The 23,054-nt window shown below is 39.5% G+C and overlaps 1 protein-coding gene across 2 annotated transcripts in view; it reads left to right on the top strand.

Moving 5' to 3' along the window:
- The first annotated feature begins 6,361 nt into the window (after positions 1–6,361).
- The window catches only part of Rab18 (RAB18, member RAS oncogene family), a 38,518-nt gene continuing 21,825 nt past the window's right edge, over positions 6,362–23,054 (top strand). The window contains exons 1-2 of one of the 2 annotated variants that reach the window (XM_005003230.4): positions 6,362–6,569; positions 11,506–11,561. In XM_005003230.4, the coding sequence (XP_005003287.1) occupies positions 6,502–6,569; positions 11,506–11,561 (124 nt within the window). In that variant the 5' untranslated portion in view covers positions 6,362–6,501. The remainder of the gene's footprint in view (positions 6,570–11,505; positions 11,562–23,054) is intronic. The other variant, XM_005003229.4, reaches the window with a different exon arrangement.

Raw genomic sequence — 23,054 nt, 5'->3', positions numbered from 1 at the left:
AAGAGTGAGAACCATACTGCACATTGTCTTCAAAATAGTTGCTCAGGTTACAAGACACAGGGATAAAACAAAACTGTAAAATGGAACAAAGCTTCGCATTTCAAAAACAAGACAGGAGGAAATCCCCCACAGATGACACAGTGCACACTGCTATCCTCCAAGTAGATGCCCAGACCACCAGGCCCAGGCCTGCAGAGTCAACCAAACAATACAAAAATCAAGCTCTTCCTTCACCACAGGTGCTACCATCTCACCCCGAGTCCTCTGAATCAGCCGCGGGAAAGAGGTGTGGGGGACGCTCTTCTGGTTTTTCATGCACCAGTTGGCTCAGGGAAAGGTGTGGTTTCTCTTCCAGCTGAGGCTCTTACCCAGCATGGTGGAGCCTGCTTCACGGGAAGGATTGTTTTTCTTCAGGTTGAGGCTCTTACCCATCAGCATGACAGAGCCCGCTTCACAGGGAGATGTAGTTTCTCTCATGGCTGAGGCTCCTTCCAATCAGCATGATGGGGTTTGCTTCATGGGAAGGCCTTCGTTTAGGCTTTTAACATGAAACTTTAGTATGGGATACTCTATTTTGGTTTAGTCTGGTCTGTTAGGACCCAGTGTATGTTAGTTCAAAACAGTGGCCTCCTATATGTTTATTTAATACTCTGAATTTTAGAGCCACTGCTCTATAAGAGCTCTGAAGATTTTTTTCCTTCAAGACCCACCTTCACATAAACCTAACAATTTTCTTCCTTGCTTTTGTCTTGGATCTTCTTTCTTATTGGTGGTGCTAAGGTTTCAGATGCAGGAGAAATGCTTGATGTTTCTGACCTTTGTGTTCTTCTGTCTCTCCTTCACCACACATGGGACAATTATTCTGGTATCTTTTGTACACAACCCTTTATCACTAGGCCCCTCATCCCTACAACATTCAAGTCTTTAGAAATTTCCTATGAGGTCCCATGCTTCTATTTCTACCCTTTCCCTTATATTTCCGATGTGTAGACATTGATCCATTAAAATATATTGTACATGCGCTCTCATGCCTAAGGACCTATTCCATTAGCCCTAAAGTACAGAACAAAGTCCACAGATTAGCAGTGGGAGCTGTGCTCAATCTATTGCTCTCATTTGATCGCTGTGTAAATCCTCCATGGCTGGCAGGTGGTTCTCTCAGGCCATGCCTGTCTTCATTCCTAACAATACAAGTTCCTTCCCATTGTGCTTGCCTATAGTATACCTTTCCTTCAAGTGTTGCTTCCTTCACGAAGACTCTTTTGGTTCCCCTAAACTTCAGTTACCAATTACTGTATCTTTGTGCTCCACATTGGCAGATTTGTCCAGTTGGGTACTGAAAATTTTTGAAAAACTTCCATCTATATTTAATATGTTCAGATTTTTCTTATTCCACTCCCTAAAAATACAGTATAACAATCACTTATGTATTATATACATTGTATTAGGTATTATAAGTAATCTAGAGATGTCATTTACATAAGAAACCTGAGCATTCCAGGATGCTAGTATCTACAGATGGTCCCGAAAAGCATCTTTCATGGACAGTGAAGGATTACTATATTCTTGACTGACTTTCTGGAGGATTTATTATCTATATCACTCATTTGGTGTGTAAAACACTACCTTGTCTTATCTGGGCATGAAAGAATGTTTCCTTTCTGTCCAGTGGAATCTGATAATGGTTGTGCCCTAGAAGTTATTTAAGGTGTCTTTTTCCCAGTCCTGATGTTCAAGATGGAGACTTATATCTGTCTTGATTTTTATAAACCAAAGTAAACAATAAAATAAACAAGCACACTACCCTGTTCCAAATCCATTAGGTTGATTTGGGGTTTTTGTATCAAAAAATATTTTTGAGTAAGTACTCTAGGGTAGGCATTGTATGAAATGCTGCAGACAAAACAAGAATAGGACCTTTGTTTTGCTATCAGGAAGTGTATATTCTGGTGTGGGAACAGACAGACACATGGTTATAATACTGTGGGATATGTATCACAACACAAGCATAGGACACTAGCAGAATATAAGAGGAGCAGTAACACTGTCCAGGGAAACCAGGGAAGTTGTGCAGAGTTAGACCACCAAGAGCTGGAATGCGGGGATGAATAGGAGCTGCCCAAGCAAATGTGTGTGAATATGTGTAAGAGGGATGGGACTAGAACTTCAGACACAAGGAACATGGAGAGAAGCAAAATGTGGTCTGCTAAAGAACAAAAATAGTTTACGTTGGCTGTAACAGAGGCAGCAAGGCATGGCATGACAAAAGTTAAGGTTAGAAGAATAATCAGGGGTTACAATAAATGAGCAAGCATCCAAAAAGGCAATGAGGAGAATACAGATAGATCAAACTAGCATTTTTAAAAACGTCACTTTAGCAATAGTGCTACAGTGTGAGGGGAGGGGCTGGAGGGCAGTTGATAGCTCATATGGGAATCCAGCAAGCAGATGATGGTGGGAGTAGCACAGGAGCACAGCAGTGGTAGTAGAGATGAAAAAGCCGGTATGTTTTAGACCTGCTGAAGGAGGAAGGTGAGGACCAAGAGTGCCTAGGGAGGGAGAAAAAAAAAAAAAAAACAAGTGACAGAAAAGCTAATATTGAAGATGTACCAGTCAGTTCTGTGTCCAGTGAAAAAGCACTTGACATAAGCAACTTGCAAAGAGGACAGATTTATTTTGGTTCACAGTTTCAGAAGCTGGAAACCCACAGTCAGCTGACTCCACTGTTGTGGGCTCGAGGTGAGACAGGACACTGTGCTATGAGGCAAAGATGCTCCTCTCACAACAAGCACGAAGTAGACACAGAGGGAGCCAAGTCAAGAGAGGAAGGAGCGGGGCCAGAAATGGTACCCGAGGTCATGCATCTCTGACCTACTTTCTGTTACCATTGCTCTGGATAATGCCATCCAAGTATGATCTCATCCGTGGATGAAGCTACTGATGAACTTAAAACCTCAGGCTCCACCCACTTCTCCAGGCCTCCTTTCTGAACAGTGCTTCACTGGGGAGCAGAGCTTCAAGACACGAGTTTTTGGGGAACACCTCATACTTAAACCATAAGAGACGGGAGCTAATGTGCTCAATGTCAGCCATGTTTAGCTTGGCATACTCCACCTGGGAACACTAGGCAGCAGTGTCTTGGGGATCGGTTGTTTATACTGACCTGAACTTGAGGAGAAAAATTTCTACCTGAGATTTGTAACTTTAGGACTCCCTGAGTTAAACGAGAAGAATCCATGTAAGTTGAGAAAGACCAAGGAGCAGTTTGCATAGACTAAGATGCTAAAATCAGGCTAAAACTCAAAGAATCAAAATGTTTAAATAATAGTCTAGAAGGTTGCACAAAAAACTGAGCCCAATAATATTGTGATCCCTCAAGTAAGGTCTTTCATGCCATAAGATAGGCAAAAGGAAATGGAAAAGAAAATAGTGTAACATGGGTGAGCAACAGTGTTACATGTTGCAAGAGACAGGTTTGGATTCGACTAGACATTTTCTGTTTTTACTTTTGTATTTATCTAGTTGTGATTGGTACAACATAACAGTTCTCAAGCTCTTTGTGGATCCACAGGATTTTTTAACTGGGTGGTTACACATGAATATTTACTATACCAGAAATTAAACAAAATTTTAAACATTTGTATTGACTCACTTAAAATAATAGCTCTATTATTGTTGTAATGGAAATGTTTATGAAAGTAGATTTTATTTTAATTTTTTTTCCGGTACCAGGAATCGAACTCACGACCATGCACTTGCAAGGCAGGCGCTTAAGCCGCTGAGCTAAATCCCCAGTCCCAAAAGTTGCTTTTAAAAAAAAATAACTAAGCTGGGGATTTAGCTCAGCGGCATAAGCACCTGCCTTGCAAGCAGGCTGTCCTGAGTTCGATCCCTGGTACCGATAAAAAAAGAAAAAGAGAAAAAAAAAATAAAATAAAATAAAATAAAATAAAAAAATAAAAAAATAACTACTTTAAAACAAAAATTAATGAGAAGAGTGACTGCTAGGCATTTTATCAAATCTGATATGTAGCTTAATAGAAAACAGCTGAATTTGCATATTGTTTCTTCAGTCTGTTTTGATACCACATATAATGTACCCTCTGGAAGCCTGCAGGGTTATTATGAGCTGGTAAGCTGTTTAACAGTAACCTTTTAAATAATTACACAAAAAGTTGATTTGAGGACACCCTCTCCCCAAGACCTCTAGGAATCTGGGGACTCTACTTTTAGAATCACTGCCCTAGACCACAGACAAACTTCACAGCAGTTAAAACCCTAACTAAAATCCTGATGTTATGGCCAAATGTAAACTATAGACTTGATCGAGATTTCAAGGACTGTTTTCTGAGGTTGAAGTTGACTCACAACATCATTCTTCAAGGTTAGGAACAGACTCTAGAACATTTAGTCAATTTAATTAATTCACCAGATATTTATAAAGCATATATTATGTGGTAAGGATGCACTAGTACTGAGGCAGATACATCAGTCAACAAAGAAGTAAAAAAAATCTCCTTGTTCTGAAGGGACTTCTCTTTGGGGAGGATTAGACAATGAACAAATTAAACAATAAAAAATAATTTCAAAAAGTGATGAAGTGTTATGCAGAAAAATAGTGCCAAGAGATATAGGGAATGCCACAGGGATCTGGACATTTTAGAAGTCTAGACAGGAAAGTAATTTCATTAAGAAATCAAAATTTATGTAAAGACCTGAAGGAAGCATTTGGTTACCTGATGAAGAGCTATTCCTCAACTTATTCTAAGTTATATATCATATATATATATATATATATATGCATATATATTGAAATGTTTGTTGCATAGGGCTTAGCTTCAAGCATAGGAAAATAAGACATAAGAACTAATGTTTCTCTAGTGCCTGCCACATATCAGGAACTTGGCTAGGTATTATATATAAAGTTTGGTACCTTTACTAAGATTTATTTACAATTTAGTGAAAGAGACAAGGTACATACGTAGAATTCTTGTAATCATGTTGTCCAAGTTCTTTTGAGCAGGAATATTTGGTTTGAAGTTGCACCTGATTTAAGTCTACATCTCCCTTTCAAGATGAATTAACATGGAAGGATAATTTTCAGTCTAATCTTAGAAGGTAACACTTAAACACCTGTTCATATGTTTTGTAAAGCACTTTAGTTAACTTAGTCTTTATAGTTTTAGTTAACTATAGTCTTTATAAGAGATGGGGAAACAGTCTGGGGAACTAGTGTACTGAGCAAAACAAGACGGTATTACGACACATACAATGGTTCCCTACCTGTTACATGTCAAATGTGACAAATTCGTGGCAACATCTAGAAATGAAATCCCAAACCAAAGGAGGGGGTTAGGAGAGGTTTTTTTTTCTCTGTCTTTTTTTGAGATGGGGTCTCACCATGCAGTTCAGGCTGGCCTTGAGCTCACTTTGTAGCCCAGGGTGGTCTCAAACTTGCAAGGATCCTCCCACTTCAGCCTCTAGTGCTGGGATTACAGGCTTGAGCCACCATACCCGGCTTTTTTTTCTGTCTTTCTGAGATGGGGTCTCTCTGTGCAGTTTAGGCTGGCCTTGAGTTTACTTTGTAGCCTAAGCTGGTTTCGAACTCTCAAGGATCCTCTTGCCTCAGCCTCCAGAGTGCTGGATTTACAGGCGTGAGCCACCAGGCCCGGCTTCAATTGGAAACTCTTGGTTTCTAGTAGGGGTTCCCTAGCCTCCCCATCCAGGGCTAATGCTAGACAAGCAGAGCACTTTAGTTGCTAAATTGTTTAGTGGCCACCTATCTCAGATGGCTCTGTGGATGTGAAAGGACCAATTGGAACTCAGGCTTCTAGCCCAGTTCTTAAACATACAGGGTTTAAGGGAAACAAATTTTAAGAGGAAAAAGCCAGTAATCTTGCATTTTAAATTCCTCAAAGCTCAGATCTTAGTAGAGAGTCGTTGTACCACTCTTTAGCAGGCAGTGGCCCGCATTTCATATTGCCTGCGAGAGTTCATTCTTTGTCCAAAGTCCCTGTTCCATCTATTGTATTTTAATACTTATCAAGATGGCTGGTCACTCAACTCAGTAAGATAAACTTTTTTACAGAGGAGTTGAACCTATATTTCAAACAATCTGCTTCCAAAAACAATGCACCGCGAAGCAGCTGTCAGGAGTAGCTGCTGAAACAAGAGAACTTCCTACTCACTCCCCAAACTCCGTAATTTTAGGATTACTCAGCATAAACCTCAGCACTTGCAATAACACCAGCCAACTCATGAACAGCGAACCCTAAAAGCGCATGCGCCCGAAGACGCCTTTGTACCGGAAACACTCCTGAGCCCCTGGGTGTGCGCAGGCGCAGAGTTGCCTGGAGGCGGAACTGGGTCGTCGCGGCGTCCGCGATCTAAACACTCCGCATACTAGGAAAGTGGTGTTGCGCATGCGCGGCTTGCTCTGGGCGAGAAGGGTTGAGAGGCGCACACAGTGGCCGGCCGCGCTTAGGGCTGAGACCGTACAGGATGGACGAGGACGTGCTGACCACTCTGAAGATCCTTATCATCGGCGAGAGTGGGGTGGGCAAGTCCAGGTGAGGCGCGTGTGTGGGCAGGGGAGAGGACGGCTGGGCTCCTGCAGTTTTCAGACCCCGGGCGGAGCCGGGGCCCGGGCCGGGCGTACCCCGCTGACGCTGTTCTCAGCCCCCGTCGCCGTCCGCGCTGGCCCCGGCCCTGCTCCCGCGCCCGCTGGCCCGGCCTAGCTCTCGGACAGCCGTCTTTCCTGTCACACGTAAAAAAGCCCAAGGCCTAACCCCGGCCGGCCGGTCAGCTGCCGCGGAGCCAGGGCGTGGCGGCGGCGGCGGCCGTCCCGGGGCGGTGTGGCGCGGGGTGGCTGGGGCGCCTCTCCCGGGCCCGAGGCGCCCCGTCCGTAGTTAGTAGTTGTGACTGTGCGTTTTGGGGGCTTCCGGTGGACATCTCTAAATACGTGGGGAGCGATGTGCTCCGCAAGTTTCAAGACGCCTTGGATCACATTCCTGGCCTGTTGGGGCCCGGCCGGTTGTTGCGTCTTTGTGTTTTTAATTAGTCAGCTGTGAAAACTCGTCTGTCTGGAGACAGCCAGAAAAAGTCGCTCTGAAGCACGAGGTGCGAGTGCTTTGAAAAAGCGAAGTCTTGTCTTTTTGCCACTTTGTCGTAGGGAGATGAACAGACACAGTGGCATTGTCTTGTACTCTTCGACTGTTTAATTGGGGATTGACAGTAGTTAGAGCTGAGCTCTGGGTGGAGTGGGGGCGGTCAAGGACATGTTGACCACTCTGAAGATCCGTTTTATGGGCAAGAGCGTGTTAGGTAAAATACGGAACTAGGTGAGTGTTGCCAGAGGCTTGTGATTTCTTCCATGTCTTCGAACAAAGTTCTCCAGGTGGAATCACCTTTGCCATCTGATTTTTGTTTTTTGTTTTTTTTATGAGGACTTTCGCTATGTAGTTCAGGCTGGCCTTGACCTCACTTTGTAGCCCAGGCTGGCCTTGAACTCTCGGTGATCCTCTTGCCTCAGCCTCCCATGTGCTGAGTTGACAGGTGTGTACCAGCACTGCGGCTGCCATCTGATTATGAGTGGGTTAGGTTCTGGATTGTCTTGACCTTTTAAAGTAATATTTAAAGTTCCAGTCTGCAAGCAGTTTCATGTTTAACTGTGCCTCCTGATACCCATACCTTTTTCTTTTCTTTTTTTCTTTTTGTCTTTTTGAGACGGTCTCGCTATGTAGTTCAGGCTGGCCTTGAGCTCACTTTGTAGCCTAGGCTGATCTCGAACTTGCAACAGTTCTCCTGCCTCAGCCTCCTGAGTGCTGGGATTACATATTTTTGTCTTTTTTCTTTTACCTATGTTTTCCAAAGAACTTTTTAAGTCATAAAGTCTTACTTCTTAAGATACTTAAAACATTTGAAAGTTTATTCTGTAGTGAATTCTAAAACTTTACATATTTTTAAAGCATTTGTTCAGTCGTTTTCATTTTTCTCATTTGATGTGCTGTTTGTACACTAGTCTGAAAGATTTGCCTATTCCCGGTAAAAGACTAATGAAACACTATGGTGAATGTACCCGTATGATTTGTATGTATATGTATGTTAAAGGAATGAATAAAGTCATTTTTTTCATCATTAACCCTTTTTGTACATATTTGAAGGTTGATACATTAATTAATATCTTCAATATTGTTTTACTAGCAGTTCCGTAGTGTGGTGCTTTTTTTTTCTCCATCTTTCCTTGAGAAAGCACCATCTCCAGCTTTTCTAGCTCCTTTCTCCATCTTTCCTAGCTTAAGGGATATCAGAATGCTGTTTTTGAAATCAAGAATAATTGGTTGTCATTTCAGGTGATTCATCCCAATGCATGACTAGTTGAGAGCAGTATGTTCAGTGGATAATGAATAAGTGTATTAAACTTTTCTGGAAGATTAACTGGAGGTACAGTGAGCTGGAGTAGATAATCGAAGTCTTCCTTTTAGAGTAAAATTAGATAAGTGAATTTCTTTTCTTTTTTCTTTTCTTTCCTCTTTTTGAGATAGGTTTTCACTATGCTGTTCAGCCTGACCTTGGGCTCACTTTGTAGCCCAGGCTGGTCTCCACCCTGCCTCAGTGAGTGCTGGGATTATAGGCATGCCCCAGCACTCCAGCTTGATAAGTGGATTTTTTACTCTCCCTCCTTAATTTGCCAAACAGTTGTCTTTTTTTTTTTTTTTTTTTTCGTTTGAGCAAGGGTCTTGCTATGTAGTTAGTTAAGGCTGGCCTTGAACTCACTATGTAGAACAAGCTTATGGCTGTCCTGTCTCAGCCTCGTGGTATGCCACCATGCCTGGCCCTGGCAATTTTATTTGGACCTGATTCACATTAAACTTTTCTCAGTGCTCTATTGTGAACTGATCACTGCAGAATTTTAACTACCTTTCAAGAAAGGATTGCATGTTGGGAGAAAATTCTTATTTTTCTGGTTAGATATACAGTTTATGTCTATGTATGTACATATGTAGCATACGTAACATGCTTCAGAAAACAACCTTGAAGATTTATCTTTGTGGATAAGATGAGAATAAATTACTTCACTAAAGTGGAAGCTTACTCTTTAGGACAAGTTAGGACTAAAACATTTGTCATAGATACAATCTTAGTGGATTGTTCCAGCCAGTGGTTTATTTCCTTCCAGAGTTAGAGGCAGTGGAAGTAAGCTGGCATTGGGTTGTAAGCGGTTACTGCACAGCAAAGGCTCTTTTTTCCAAATTGGTAGATTTTTTTCAGGTTTATCTCATAATGCCAGAGTGTGAAGAGTTTGTGATAGTAGCTAGGAAAACAGGATTATGAAACTAGTGCTGCCTCTTGTGTAACCTTGTGTGCTACTTGAACACTCTAGCTTCCATTGGAAGAGGGAGGGATTTCACAGAAACTCTCGAACAGCGTCAAATATCCAATGCAATATCCAATGCACGGTTTAAAATCTGATTTGGTGGCTGGGCCTGGTGAGGTAAAAATAACACTGGGAAGGGGATAGAGAAACTTTTTATTATCTGAAGTACAATCCCTATCGTACACCTTTCCATCCCATTCTTTTAGGTGAATTTGTTTTTAAATTGAGAAATACAGGTTAGTTATAACCCTACTTTCTTTATTATAATTGGTTTTATCTGAGTGGTATATGTAGTGGTACTTACTTCTCAATTATGTAGGGAGAATATTGTGCTCCTTTAACTTTGAAAATATGAAATCTTAAGTATGAGTATTAAGAATAGGGTTCATAATCATTTGGGGGGTATGAATTTCAGAGTCTAGAGAAATGTGTATGTAAAATTTTGAATACATTTTGGTCTAACGGTATCCCCTAATTTGTTGCCTTTTACCATACCAATTCCATGTCTTTTCTGACAAAGTATTATTAGCTACGGGGTTAATACTTACTGAAGAAAACTCACTAGCTCAATATCAGGCACACTTATATATTTAATAAGTAATAGTAAAAATTATTGCTTGTATTATGATATTGGTATCGTTAATATTGCTGCACACAGTTATGTTCACCTATGGTTTTGTCGTAGTATTTATTGTGGTGGCCAAGTATAGATATGTATCTTTTCAAATCTTAAATTATGGGTAATTATATTGGGCAAGAAGAGGAACAGTTTTATTAGTTGTCATTAACAGTCTTATTGATGTTATCACCTAATGCATGTTGGTAAGTAAAAAGTTATGGTCAAGAGGTTAAGCAGAAAAATCTAGAATTGAATCTTCTGTGTTACTCTGATCCTATGGTGCCTGCCTTAAGGGCAGACAAAGGAAAATAAAACCAAAAAAGGGAGAGTTAATTCTTTAAATATAATTATTTAATGTTACTGTGTTTTGGAACTATCATGAGATCACTATTCCCTTCTACCCCAAGCACTGGGAATTGAATTCAAGACCCTGTGTTTGCTAGACAGGTGCTTATGCCACTGAGTTATAGCCCCAGCCCCAGAGGCCACTATGTTTACTATATATCACTAGTAGTGGTAAATTTACTATGTATCTCTAGAGTGGTAATCACAACCTGTAGAAATGTTCATGAAAACGTTTCTGATACTACTTTATCACTGTAAACAGGACAGTAGGACAGTTTTAAGTCAGTAAGAAATCTGATTAATTTTGTAAATATAGGTCTTTATCAGAAGCTAATGTTTTGAAGAGACTCTACTTAAACACCGTTGCTTTGTATTACGTGAAGTGATGGGGAGAGGGGAAATGTCTCGGGGGAGTCCTCCTAATCTGGTGTCTTTTGCTTTCATTCCTTGTTTGCAGTTAGACATTTGCAAGATTTAATCCTTCCTTCCCCCTCACCATAACCATGGTTTCTGTGGATTTTTTTCCTCCATGTTTTCTGGTGTTAACTGCTGAAAACAGAACAGCTCTTGTCACTCCGTTCTTTAAAAGCCGGCTTAAGCTTCCACTTGCTGGTTTCCATACCTGCCCAGCACCTGCTGGAGAACATCTGTTTTCTTCCTGCCCTCCCTTTTCATGTACCTTTCCTTCCCACTTAGGTAATAGTCTACTACTTGTTACAAAGTATATGCTTTAATGCCTTTTTCTTTTTTACTTGAATGCAAGGTGAATTACACAACAGGTTTTTTTTCAGAGTGCCTGTGTTGCCTTCCAAGAAGGCTATTTCTGGTTTCATTTTTATCAATTAAAATATGACATGTTGCATATATTTTCTCAGATGAGTATACTGCTGATTTTTTAAAAAGTTAAAAAACCTACCTTTTTGTACCTGAAAATTATGAGGTATGTATAAATTTATAGTAAACTGTTTTGTCCTTGAGACTTTTAAATTGTGTTTCTAATAATGTGATTTCCCTATATAAATACTGAAGCAGTCTTCCTGGGAGCAGGCCTACACCAACTTTTCTTACCTGCATCTAATACTGTATGACAGAATTACAGTCATGGATACATGTATCATAGGGTTAGACATCAGTGTTAACTTGCTGGTCTTTTTCTCTCTTTTAGCCTGCTCTTGAGGTTCACAGATGACACTTTTGATCCAGAACTTGCAGCCACGATAGGTAAGCATAAGCTTAAAAATTCAGTAGAGATGCTATGTATTTTCTTGCTTTTGGGCTGTTTTGTCAATATCCCACTACCTTTGTTCACGATCCCACTGCTTTCAGGTCTGTTAAAATCTTACTTGTCTTTCTAGATCTCACCTGAAAAACACAGCTTCCTTACTGCATATCTTGTGGTACTTTATTGATCTCGCTGATACAAATCCCACATATATACCATTCCTGCCTTTTATTTTGTAGCCTAGAACAGTAATTTCAGTATTTATTGCGTGTCAAGCACTGTCCTGAGTGGTGCGGCTGTAATGATTAATAATGCAAACTTGGTCTGTACCATTGTGGGCCTCATGGTGCATTACCTTAATTTTGTTATTCTTAATGTGTGGTAGAATATTTGACTGGTATTCAAAACATGGATATTTGTTCATATTTGTTGTTAAAGATTGTCAGAGCTGGTCATCGTGGTACACACCTTTAATCCCAGCTCTCTGAGACTCTGAGGCAGGAAGATGGCACGATGGAGCCTTGCCTGGGCAATATATATCTATGTATCTAAGTATAGATATATATAGATGGAAATGCAGTGCTGCTTAGAGTGACTACCCTAAGTTCAATCCCATTACATTAAAAAACAAAAAGATGCCTAGTAGCAATGATACTCAGATGGTTTTTTAAAAAAATAAAATCTAGATATTTTAGAAGTGTTTATCATAGCATGTGAGTAATATCTTGGTATGACATGGTTGTTGTTTTTTTTTTGTCCTTTTTGAGACGGGGTCTCGCTACGCAGTTCAGGCTGGCCTTGAGCTCGCTTTGTAGCCTAGGCTGGTTTCGAACTCTCTATGATCCTTTTGCCTCAGCCTCCTGAGTGCTGGGATTACAGGTGTGAGCCACCACGCCAGGCTCAGTATGACATGTTTTAAAACAGCATAAAGATAAGACATTTTGAGAAGGATAAAGTTGAGTTAGGCCTGGATAATCCTCTTGGTTTTGACTCAAAAGAGGTGCAATACTTAAGTCGTTTGATTTCATTGTTTTCTTTTGTAAATTTGAGAGATTTGGGGGAGAGATAATATACTTTTATACTAATGCTAAAATTTCATGAATTCCAGAGAAAGGATGCAGTGATGATCCTAGTATTATTATTAAGGAAAATAGAAACTTTGTCTTAATTGGCATTGTTTTTATTTACTGAGATAATTTTAGACTTAAAGGTAGATTGTAAAAAATCAGAGAATCCTTATATATCTTACTCACATTTCCCCAATGTTAGTTTGTTATATTTGCTTTATCACTTTTTTCTCTACATAATGAGCACAATATTCTTTCTAATAAGTTGAGAATAAATTGTAAACATGATGTCTTTTATACCTGAATAATTTAATGTGTATTTCTTAAAGGAACACAAATAAGATTCTGTCTGCAGACAGATTTTGCCAGTTATCCCATTTATAGTCTGTGTAACAAAAGGAAACTATTCCTGGACTAGAATCTTGTCCAGAATCAAATATTAAGATTAGTTGTCATTTTGAAGTGGGTTTGTAAACAGTATAGGAATCCAAGCAGCCAAATTGATAAATTTGGGATTTTATTAGCTGAGCTCGGTGACCACCATGAACCCCTGTTTCAGAATCCCACCAAGTGACCCTGAACTGGAAACTGAGTTTTTAAAACAGACAACCACAAAAAGACATCTTGCTGGAAACAGTTTAGCTAGAATCTCACATTAATTTTTGGTTGACACCTGTATCTTGCGTCTTTTGTTGAGCAGGTTAATTTTTCTCTTGTGGATGCAGTTCATTCTACTTTTCTCATGGGACTTGTACCCTGAGTGATTTTCCATTTTCCTGGGTCAAATACAGGACACTGGCTAAATGCAGGGCTAAGATGGCGTCAGTTATGCCAAGCTACAACAATTTCTCTTTAGTCTTTTTAAATGTAAGTGGTTCTTCAGTCTGTCTTGTATGGCTTTGACAGTTTTAAGAGTACAGGGCAGTAATTTCTGTCGTCCCTATGTTTGTCTTGTCCAGGGTGTTCTCATGGTTGCATTCGAGGGTACATTTTTGGCAGGAATTCCACACTAAGTGCTTCCTATGCCCAGGTACACTGTACGTGTTGGTCTCAATACTGTTGATGGAGCTTGATCACTTAGGGGATATATACTCGGTTTCTCTTTTGCCAAGTTATTATTTTTCCCTTACTAACTACAAGATTTCTTAAGGAAAGATACTTTTTGTGTGTGACAGGGTCTTACTATGTAGTGAGGCTGGCCTTAAACTCACACCTGCCTCAGCATCCCAAGTACTGGGATTCCAAGCATGCTATGGAAAGAAACTTTTGAGACTGTGGATATCCTGGTGCTTACTGTACTTTTTGTTGTGTTGTTTTAACGTATGTTGATAAGTCTTACCTGCAGCAGGTAGTAATAGTTGACTGGTTGTCAAAAATAATTTTTTCAAATTTTTTTTTTTTTTGTCTTTTTGAGACAGAGTCTCTCACTATGCATTTTAGGCTGGCCTTGAACTCATAGAGACCTCCTGCCTCAGCTTTCCAAGTGCTGGGATTATAGGCATAGATCACCAGGCCCAGCCTCAAATGCTTTCTTTCTATGTGTATTTGTTATTTGAAATTTTGTAAGGAAGACTATTCTTTGTCTCTATCCATGTGAGCTCACTATATCAAGCATTATTTGGCTTTTATATGACATAAGAGAATCACTTAAAACACTAGTAATTGAAAATCCATTTTAATTTGGCATTCATGTGCTTGCTTCTGTGAAAAATTGTTAGTGATAGGAATACTAACTGCTAGGAAAATTCACATCTGTAGAGTTAAAATTCTACTGAAGAAAGAAACCTAATATAAAGTGTCCTCATTTTAAACTCAAATGAAATGTGGGGACTTACAGAGTGACAAATCATGGATGGTCCTTATTATGGAAAGGATTTGTCTTTTGCCAAAACATACTAAAATTATTGCATGCTGATGAGAGTATATATATAATTTGTTCCTCAAGTGAGTTCTGGGTCTTGAATATCTTTTTAAAAATTACTTACTTACTTTTTTTGTTGTTGTTTTTTTTGGGATAGTGTTTCACTAGGCAAGTCAGGCTGGCCTTGAACTCACTTTGTAGCCCAGGCTGGCCTCAAACTTGCAACAGTCCTCCAGCCTCAGCCTCCTGAGTGCTGGAATGACAGGTGTGGGCCACACTTGGCCTTTGAATATCTTTTAAAAAGTATCTTTTATATCAGAGTACATTCTGCCTCTCATTAAAATCAGTGAGCACATGGGCTTTAGAAATAAAAACAAGTAGCACAATTGTTAATGGCCTTGTGAAAATTAGTGTTATGTAAAAAAATAGTTTTTTACTCTTAATAAAATAGTAAAGAATCCAATTATTTTTCAGTAAAACAGTTAAGTTATTCGCTAGTATAAAAAACTAAGCTAATTCTTAGATTTTGTGTTGATGATGATACTGTAAAGTTGGTGTTGTGTTTTGCGGCATTTAGCTAAAACAACAAACAACAGAAGGAGCAAAAACTAAAACAAGAAACCCAGTAGTTGTCTAAACTAGAAAACAACTAAAATGCCAGGACACTACGTGGTGGAGTCACCGCCAACCTCAGGGAGTTTAACTGTGTCACCGTGGAAGAAGCAGGGCGGGGTTCCCTTACTGGGGACAGAGCTCAGGCTGGGCCTGAAAGGCCTTTGGCAGCTGAGGCGCTGTGGAGGTGGAAAGTCTAAATCCTTGGCTTACAGAAGCAACAGGAACTCCTGGATAAGGGCAGGAGCTGCCCTAGGCTGGTTTGATTCTAAGAAGATGGGGAGATGCAGCCAAGAAGTCACGCCAGGGAAGCATTTTCCCAGGAAGCGCTCTCTGTCCACAGGGCAGTGGGGCAGGAGGTGGCTGTGCATTGTGATAACCCCAGAATCCTGTCTCCTGTGGCTGATGAGAAGTGAAGCACAGTGCCTCTGCAGTAGCAGTCATGGGCAGTTCTGAAAAAAAGAACTCATTATTGTAAAAGCCTGTGGGTTGGCTTTGCAGCATCAGTCTCGGATTTGGTAAGAAAGTAAATTGTAAGTTGAAAAGTAGAAATTTTGTAATATAGAGTCTCTGATAATTTATTTTTGTTGCTTATTTTGACCCATTATGTTCCTGGCTGTGAATTGACAGAACTTACTTCAAATTATCATGCGTTTAAAAATGAAGGCTTTTTGGGGTAGTCAGTTTTTTCAGTATTGATATGATGTATTGAAATGTTCATATAATCTCATAATGGACGCAGTAGTCAGGATGCCAGACACTTCCATCATCCCCAAACTACCTTCCTCACACCTTAGTCCCTCAGGGCACGGAGAGGCAGTTCCCACCTGGACCTGCCTCCTTTTACCCCTCAGCCCCTCTGAACCCCAGCATAAGGCCTTCTGAAGCCGCTGGCGACACTGACAGTTAGCTCTGGTTTCCTCTTTTTGATATCAGTGGGTACTCAGCCCAGGGCCTTGTGCTTCCTAGACAAGAGTTTTGCACTGAGCTATAATTGTAGCCTTTTTTCTTTTGTTGGAATTTTGAAGCAGAATCTTGCTAAAGTTGTTCAGACTGACCTTGAGTTTTTAATCCTCTTGTCTCAACTTCCCTAGTAGCTGGGAATATAGACATGTGGCATAATTTTGTCTTTTTTGAGAATATCACATGAGTGGAATTATGTAGTTAATGTAATCTTTTTAAACTGATGTTTTTTTCCATTTTGTTTTCTTTCTTTCTTTCTTTCTTTCTTTCTTTCTTTTTTTTTTTTTTTTTGGTACGGTTACTTTAATTCAGGACCTTGTGCTCATGCCACTGAACTATATTCTTGGCCCCCCCAAACTGGTTTCTTTTACTTAGGCTGGTGCCTTTGTGCTTCTCCAAGTTGTTAAGTCATTTGTTACTTTTTATTGTTGAATTGAATTCTATTGTGTGGATGTACCACAGTTGGTTTATCCATTTACTAGTTGTAGAACATATGAGTTCTAATTCTTTTTGCGATTATGGATAGATTTAACGTAAACAGTTGCAGGATTTTTGTATAAATATTATCTTTCCTTTGTAATACATTAGCAGTTGTGAGATTGCTGAATTATGGTAAATTTGTATCTAATTTTGGAAAACAGTTGACCATATTTTTATAAAGTAGTTATATCAATTTACATCCTCACTAGAACATAGGAGAATTTCTGTTCTTCTGTGTCCCTTATTTATTTATTTATTTAGTCTTTCTGAAACAAGGTCTTGCTATGTAGTTCTGGCTGGCCTGGGGCTCACTTTGTAGTGCAGGCTCCTGTTGAACTCTGATCCTGTTGCCTCAGCCTCCCGAGTGTGGAATTATACATGTATGCAATCACTCTCACTTATATTTAGTTATGAGAAGCCTTTAGAATTTTAACCATGTTGGTGGGGATTTAGCTCAGCAGCATAAGTGCCTGCCTGGCTAGCAAGAGGTTGAGTTCAATACCTGGTCCCCCCCACCAAAAAAAAATATATATAAAAGTAAGACCAGGGAGTCCTTTATTGAGAAGCACAAAGAAAAGGAGCTCAAGACAAATGTTAAGGAATTTTAACTATGCTGAATAGTTGTGAGAGATGTCAGTTTCATCTTGATTATCCAATTTGTTGTAGTATAGTTGCTCAATACTGTTTTATAATCCTTTTTTCTGTAAAATCATTAATACAGTTTGAGCATCCCTTGTCTAAAATCCAAAATCTGAAATGATCTGAAGTCTGAAACTTTTTGAGGGCATGTGATGTCAAAGTCTATGCAAAAATTCCAAAACTTCAAAATTTGAAATGTGTCTGGTCCCATCCATTTCGGATAAGGTATACTTAGGAAAGGCCCTGCTTCCTTACCTGATTTTTATAGTTTTAGTCATCTTTTTTTTTTTTCAAATTCAATCTAGTATACAGGTTTTTTGGTTTTGTTGAACTTGTAAAAATCCTTTGGTCGTTAGTTTTCTCTATTGTACTTTCTGATTTATTTGTTTTGTTCTAACCTTTATTATTTTATCTTGCTAACTTTACACTTGATTTGCTTTTCTAGTTATTCAATGTGTAGTGAGGTTACTTATTTAAGATGTCTCTTTCTTTATAAAACGTGTTTATAGTCATATATTCCTCAGCATTGTTTTTGTTGTTTTACAAGTTTTGCTGTGTAGTGCCTTTGTCTTAATTTTTTCTATGACTTCTTTGATCTACAGTTATTTAAAAAGATTCCTTTAATGTCCACTTATTTGTGAATTTTTCTAGTCTTCTGTCGTTAATTTCTGTTTTCATATCATTTTCCTTCAGAAAAGTTTTTTGTACAGTTTCAGTCTGTTGAACGTTAAGCCTTCTGTAGCCAGTGTATCCTGGAGAATGTCATTGCATACTTGAGAACATTTGTAGTTGAGTGGGTTGTTCTGTTTTGCCTGATTGCCCTGTAGTGTCACTCAAATCTTTTTCTCCTTTTTGATCTTATTGCTCTATTCAATATTGGAATGTTATGTTAAAATCTCCAATTATTGTGATACAGTTTTTCCTTTCAGTTCTGTCAGTGTTTGCTTCCTGTTTATTGGGCCTCTATTTGCAGTGCACGCATAATTGTTGTCTTCACCATATTTTGTCTTTGTCACTGTATCAGCTTTTAACTTAAAGCCCATTTTATCTGATATTATTAGTATAATCACCCCTTTATTTTCCAGTTACTATTTACATGGAACATTTTTTCTTCCCTCTACTTTGAAACCTATGTTTGTACATTTGAAGTAAGTCTTTTGTACATAGATGTACTTAGAATTTTTTTTTTGGCAATCTTTGCCTTTTTATGGGAGAATTTATTTACATTTAGTATGATTATCAGGAAGAAAGATTTGTGCCATTTTGCTTTTTGTGTGTTTTGTTTTTTGTGACAGGGTCTCCCTGTATAGTTCAGGCTGCTCTGAACTGTGTAGCTGAGGCTGGCATAATCCTCCTGCCTCATGGTCCTAAGAGCTGGAATTACAGACATGCACGACCATGCGGGGCTTGCTATTTGTGTTCTTAAACCGTTTTTGTTTTTATTTTGTCTATTAACTCCTTACTTACCTTTTATTTATTTATTTATTTTGTCTTTTTCTTTTTTTATTGGTACCGGGGATCGAACTCACAACTGCCTGCTTGCAAGGCAGGCACTTATGCCGCTGAGCTAAATCCCCAGCCCTATTTCTTGGACTTTTAATGTCAGTTTTTATCTTCTTTTTCTTGGTGGAGTTTGGCTAGAAGTTTGTTTTATTGATTTTATAAAGGTAGGTTTTGGCATTACTGTCTTTAGAAGTTCTTTGGTTTTATTTCTAATACTAACTTTTTTCTTTCTTGTATTTTCTGCTTTTTCTTTTGTATGATAATGTAGATTTAACCAGGGTTTTAACTGTGTTAAGCACACACTCCTGAGAGTGTAACAAGTTGTACACTTGTAACAAGTTGTTAAGTTGAACAAACTGTAACAAGAGTCAAGTTGAACAAACTAACAAGTTGTAAACTCTGGGTGGTGGTGTTCTGCTCTTGACCACTCTGCTTTAGCTGTTCTCTTCGTTTGGAAGCTCTAGTCATTATTGATCATTTCTCTTCTAATGTGGGCATTTAATACTATAGAAAGTTTCCCATAAGTGCCACAAATTCTGTGGGGTATGTTTTTCTTTTCATTCAACATATCTCATTGAAAATACTTTTTTGAGCAGTTTGATAATGATGCCCCTTAATTTAGTTTCCTTCTTATTTCTGTGTTTCGGGATCATTCAGCCTCTTTCAACTGAAGATTAATATTTTACACCAAGTTTGAAAAGGTTTGGCCATTGTCTTTTAAATACAAATTTATTCCCCTTTTTCTCTTTTTCATCAACTTTAGCTGCTTGCTTAGCTGCTTGCTTATTCGGCTGCTTAAAATCCTACCTCAGATAATTGATGCTTTCTCATTTCTTTGTTATGGAAATTGACAATAATAATCACATGTAATGGGGTACAGTGTGGCAGCTCAGTAGAAATATATATTGTGTAAAGGTCAAATTGGAGTTTTCTGTTAAAGATTTGTAATTTCTTTGTATTGGAAACTTTGAACTCCTCTCTTACAGTGTTTTACAAACTGTAACAAGTTGTAAACTCTGGGTGGTGGTGTTTGCAAGTTGGTGCTGCCTTGCAGCCCCTCTATGGAGGGAAGGACATAAGCTGGGCCGGGCCTTTTCTGCCAGGGAGGACATTGCAGTGACATGGATTCTGTAGCAGCTTCCCATACGGTCTTAGGACCTGTGGGGGCTGCAGTCTTCTCCAGCAGCAGTGCTTTGGGTTACATGGCATTTGTGGGTACTTCTCGGAGCCTGCTACTTACCGTTTTTCCACTGCATGAAGTCCTTAGCTTAGGACACGGGTGGCACACTTTTGAGATGGATGCCCAGATTGTCACCTAAAACCCAGTTATGTATCCCACAGTGCTGACACTGCAATTCAGCTAGAATACTGAGGTCTTAGTTGAAACAACTTTTACATTAATTGGCATCTTTCTTTTGAAAGAAGAATGACAAGCAGGGCTTGTCACCACTGGCTTAGGATGTCCTGAATTGAAGTGTGTGGAGGATGCTTTGGGTACAGTTCCTTGTCAAGTCTGTCTTGGGTCTCCACGCTCTGTGACCTCAGCCAGATGCCACTGCTCTCACATACGCCAGTGTAACAGCAGTGTTTTCTGTTTGGTTCTGCTGTGTGGAGAGGCACTGGCCAGGCACCCCTTGTCAGCTGTCTGCAGCCATCTTGCCGCCATCACAGCTTCCCCATTGTCTCCACTGTTTCCTTCGGGTGGTTTCTGCGGCTGTGTCCGCATTCACTGGTGTCTTCTCAGTGTTCAGTCTGCCATTGATCCCGTGCTGGGTTTTCCTCATCTCAGACATGGCCATTTTGACCTAGAAATCTAATTTTATTCTCTTTTTTTTGTACCATTATCTTTTCTTCGCTTTTTAAACATATGGTATACAGTTGTAATTGTTTCAGTGTATGGGTTTGCTGTTTCTAACATTGTGTCAGCTCTGAGTCATTTTCTTTTTTCTTTTTTTGAGACAGTGTCTGGCTATGTAGTGCAGGCTAACCTTGACCTCACTGTGTAGCCCAGGTCGGCCTTGAACTCATGGCCATCCCCCTCCCAGGCAGGCATTAGCATGCCTGCCTCCTGAGTCATTTTCCATTGAATAATTTTTCTCTTCCTTGACTAGAAAAACGCCTCAGTTGATAATATTCTGGTGTCCCATTCACAAGTGTTATGTTGAGTTTATTCTCTCATAAATGTACATATTCGACTTACTGCTTGTTTCAAAGGCTTTCTTGAATATAGTATCTAGTTTTAACTAAAACCTCAAGAAAGAGTCCTGCAAAGAAAGGGAATTAAAAGGTCATACTATAACAGTGCATACACAGGTGAGGGGCAGAGGATCCACCTCAGTGGTGGAAGTGCCTCCTGGCAAGTGCAGGGTCATGGGTTGGATTCCCGTTAAAAAAAAAAAAAAAAAAATGAAAAAAGCTAAAATGACAGGTTTGCTTCTGTCACGAACCCTACACAAAGAGGTTGAAAGGGTGATTTAAGCAAATTTACTAAGTTGGTGTCTTTATTTTTTTTGTTGCTGAGACAAAATAAAGTCTCAAAATTAAAGGAGGAAAAGTTTATTTTGGCTCACAGTTTGTGGAGGTTTCAGTCTGTAGTTTGCTGACCCCAAACCAGGGTGGGTAGGAAGGGCACCACAGAGAAGAAACAGTTCATGGCAAGCAAAAACACAGCCAGGCAGCAGACAGCAGCAGATGAGCCAGCCTGCCTTCTGTCTGTCTTTTTTCTCCCTTCTGGGCTATCCGTCTTTTGAGTAGCACTACCTGCACTCAGGGTGAGGCGCTTTTTTTTTTTTTTTTGTCTTTTTTCTTTTTATCAGTACTGGAGATCGAACTCATGACTGCCTGCTTGCAAGGCAGACGCTTATGCCGCTGAGCTAAATCCCCAGCCCTGGGTGAGGCGTTTTTAATCCCAGCATTACATCCTTGCTTGATCCACTCACCTCCCAAAAGCACCACCTGTGGGTGCATAAGGTTTTTGGGGAGTGATGAACATCTAGATACAAGCTATCATAATTTACAAAATCATATTTATCAAAAAGACTTACTGCTGCCACCAGTAAAAACAAATTATCAGCTGCTTAATAAGAGACAGTTATAAAGAAGCAGTTTTAGCATGAGCTAAAAGCTTTAGCTTCTCACAGGAGAAACAATGAAGAATGGAGATTGTAGGGGCATGGATCAAGTTGAGGTGCCCTTCCTTTTACCCTGCTATTGTCTGGTAGGATTCCAGGGGCAGTATCTCCTGTGGGTGTTATTGGTATGTTACAGATAATGTCAAAAGAAAATGTTGTTAGTTATCCACATGCAGATTTTACCTGTGACACAGACAGGCATTAATTAGACTGTTGGTCAAGACACACACAAAACTAACACAAAAGAAATGATAAGGGAGGGGAAAACACAAACATGGAAAAAGTGAGGTTTTTTTTATATGGTTAATTAGGAAAGAGGCTGTTCTGCATAGAATATGCAACTGTGGATAAAAAGGGGGAGAAGTTGTAGATAGTGCTTTCTAAAACTATATTCTTAAGGGGTGGTGACCAGTTATCTCTATGTAGTGTCTACCAGGGCCCCTGATTTAGTCCCTGCAAGGGCTTAGAGCCATTTCCTTGCTCTGAATTTCTTTGGAAGCATAATAATTCCATGCTATTTACATGGATGCTTCTACTTTAAGGTGGTACAGTGGTTCTTTATCTGGAACTGGTGCATATAAGATTATTTAGTAAGTGGTATTTCATTGCAAAGAAATTTTATACTTAAGGTTTCCTTGGACTACATAATCAGCCCTGTTTTTTAACTAATGGCATGGTGTTACCTTCCTACCCCAATATGAACTGACAGTTACTTGTATCTGTGTGTCTTTGTCATACAGAGACTAAGCATAATACACATCTTGAATATTGGTTTTTGTTACCTTACTTGTACGTTAGGAGTCTTCCAAAAATTACTAATATATTTCCATAATGTTGACAAGTGTTCTGTTAAGCATTTAATATGTGAGGATGCTGCTCATGTTAGTTGGAACTGCTCTGAATTAATTGTGACAAGCTAATAAGATCTTCTTTGCAAACTTCTTGAGTTAATGTTTTCTTTGTGGCCAGTGGGGTAGACTATACATTATTTTTGATGTCCTTTTAAAGACATGTGGGCAGTTACTATTCATTTAAGCCAGATGGCCTATATCAGCTCTTTTCCCTGGAGAAATGGTGGTGGGGCAGGGGCCTTAATAAAGCTTTCTGTGATTTCTTATGAGGTTCTCCTCTACACATATTAGGATTCATGTAAATTTTTCGTAGATCTTCCAGCATCCTTCTCTCACTTGTGAAGATTTTTACAGTATTTGATATAGGGATTTTTTTTAATTATGC

This window comes from Cavia porcellus, unplaced genomic scaffold, assembly GCF_034190915.1.
Source record: "Cavia porcellus strain 051 isolate PalLab524CR breed Dunkin Hartley unplaced genomic scaffold, mCavPor4.1 scaffold_7, whole genome shotgun sequence".
NCBI classification, from domain to species: Eukaryota; Metazoa; Chordata; class Mammalia; order Rodentia; family Caviidae; genus Cavia; species Cavia porcellus.
Note: the sequence above shows the minus strand (reverse complement) of the source record. Positions and strands in the feature narration are given on the sequence as shown.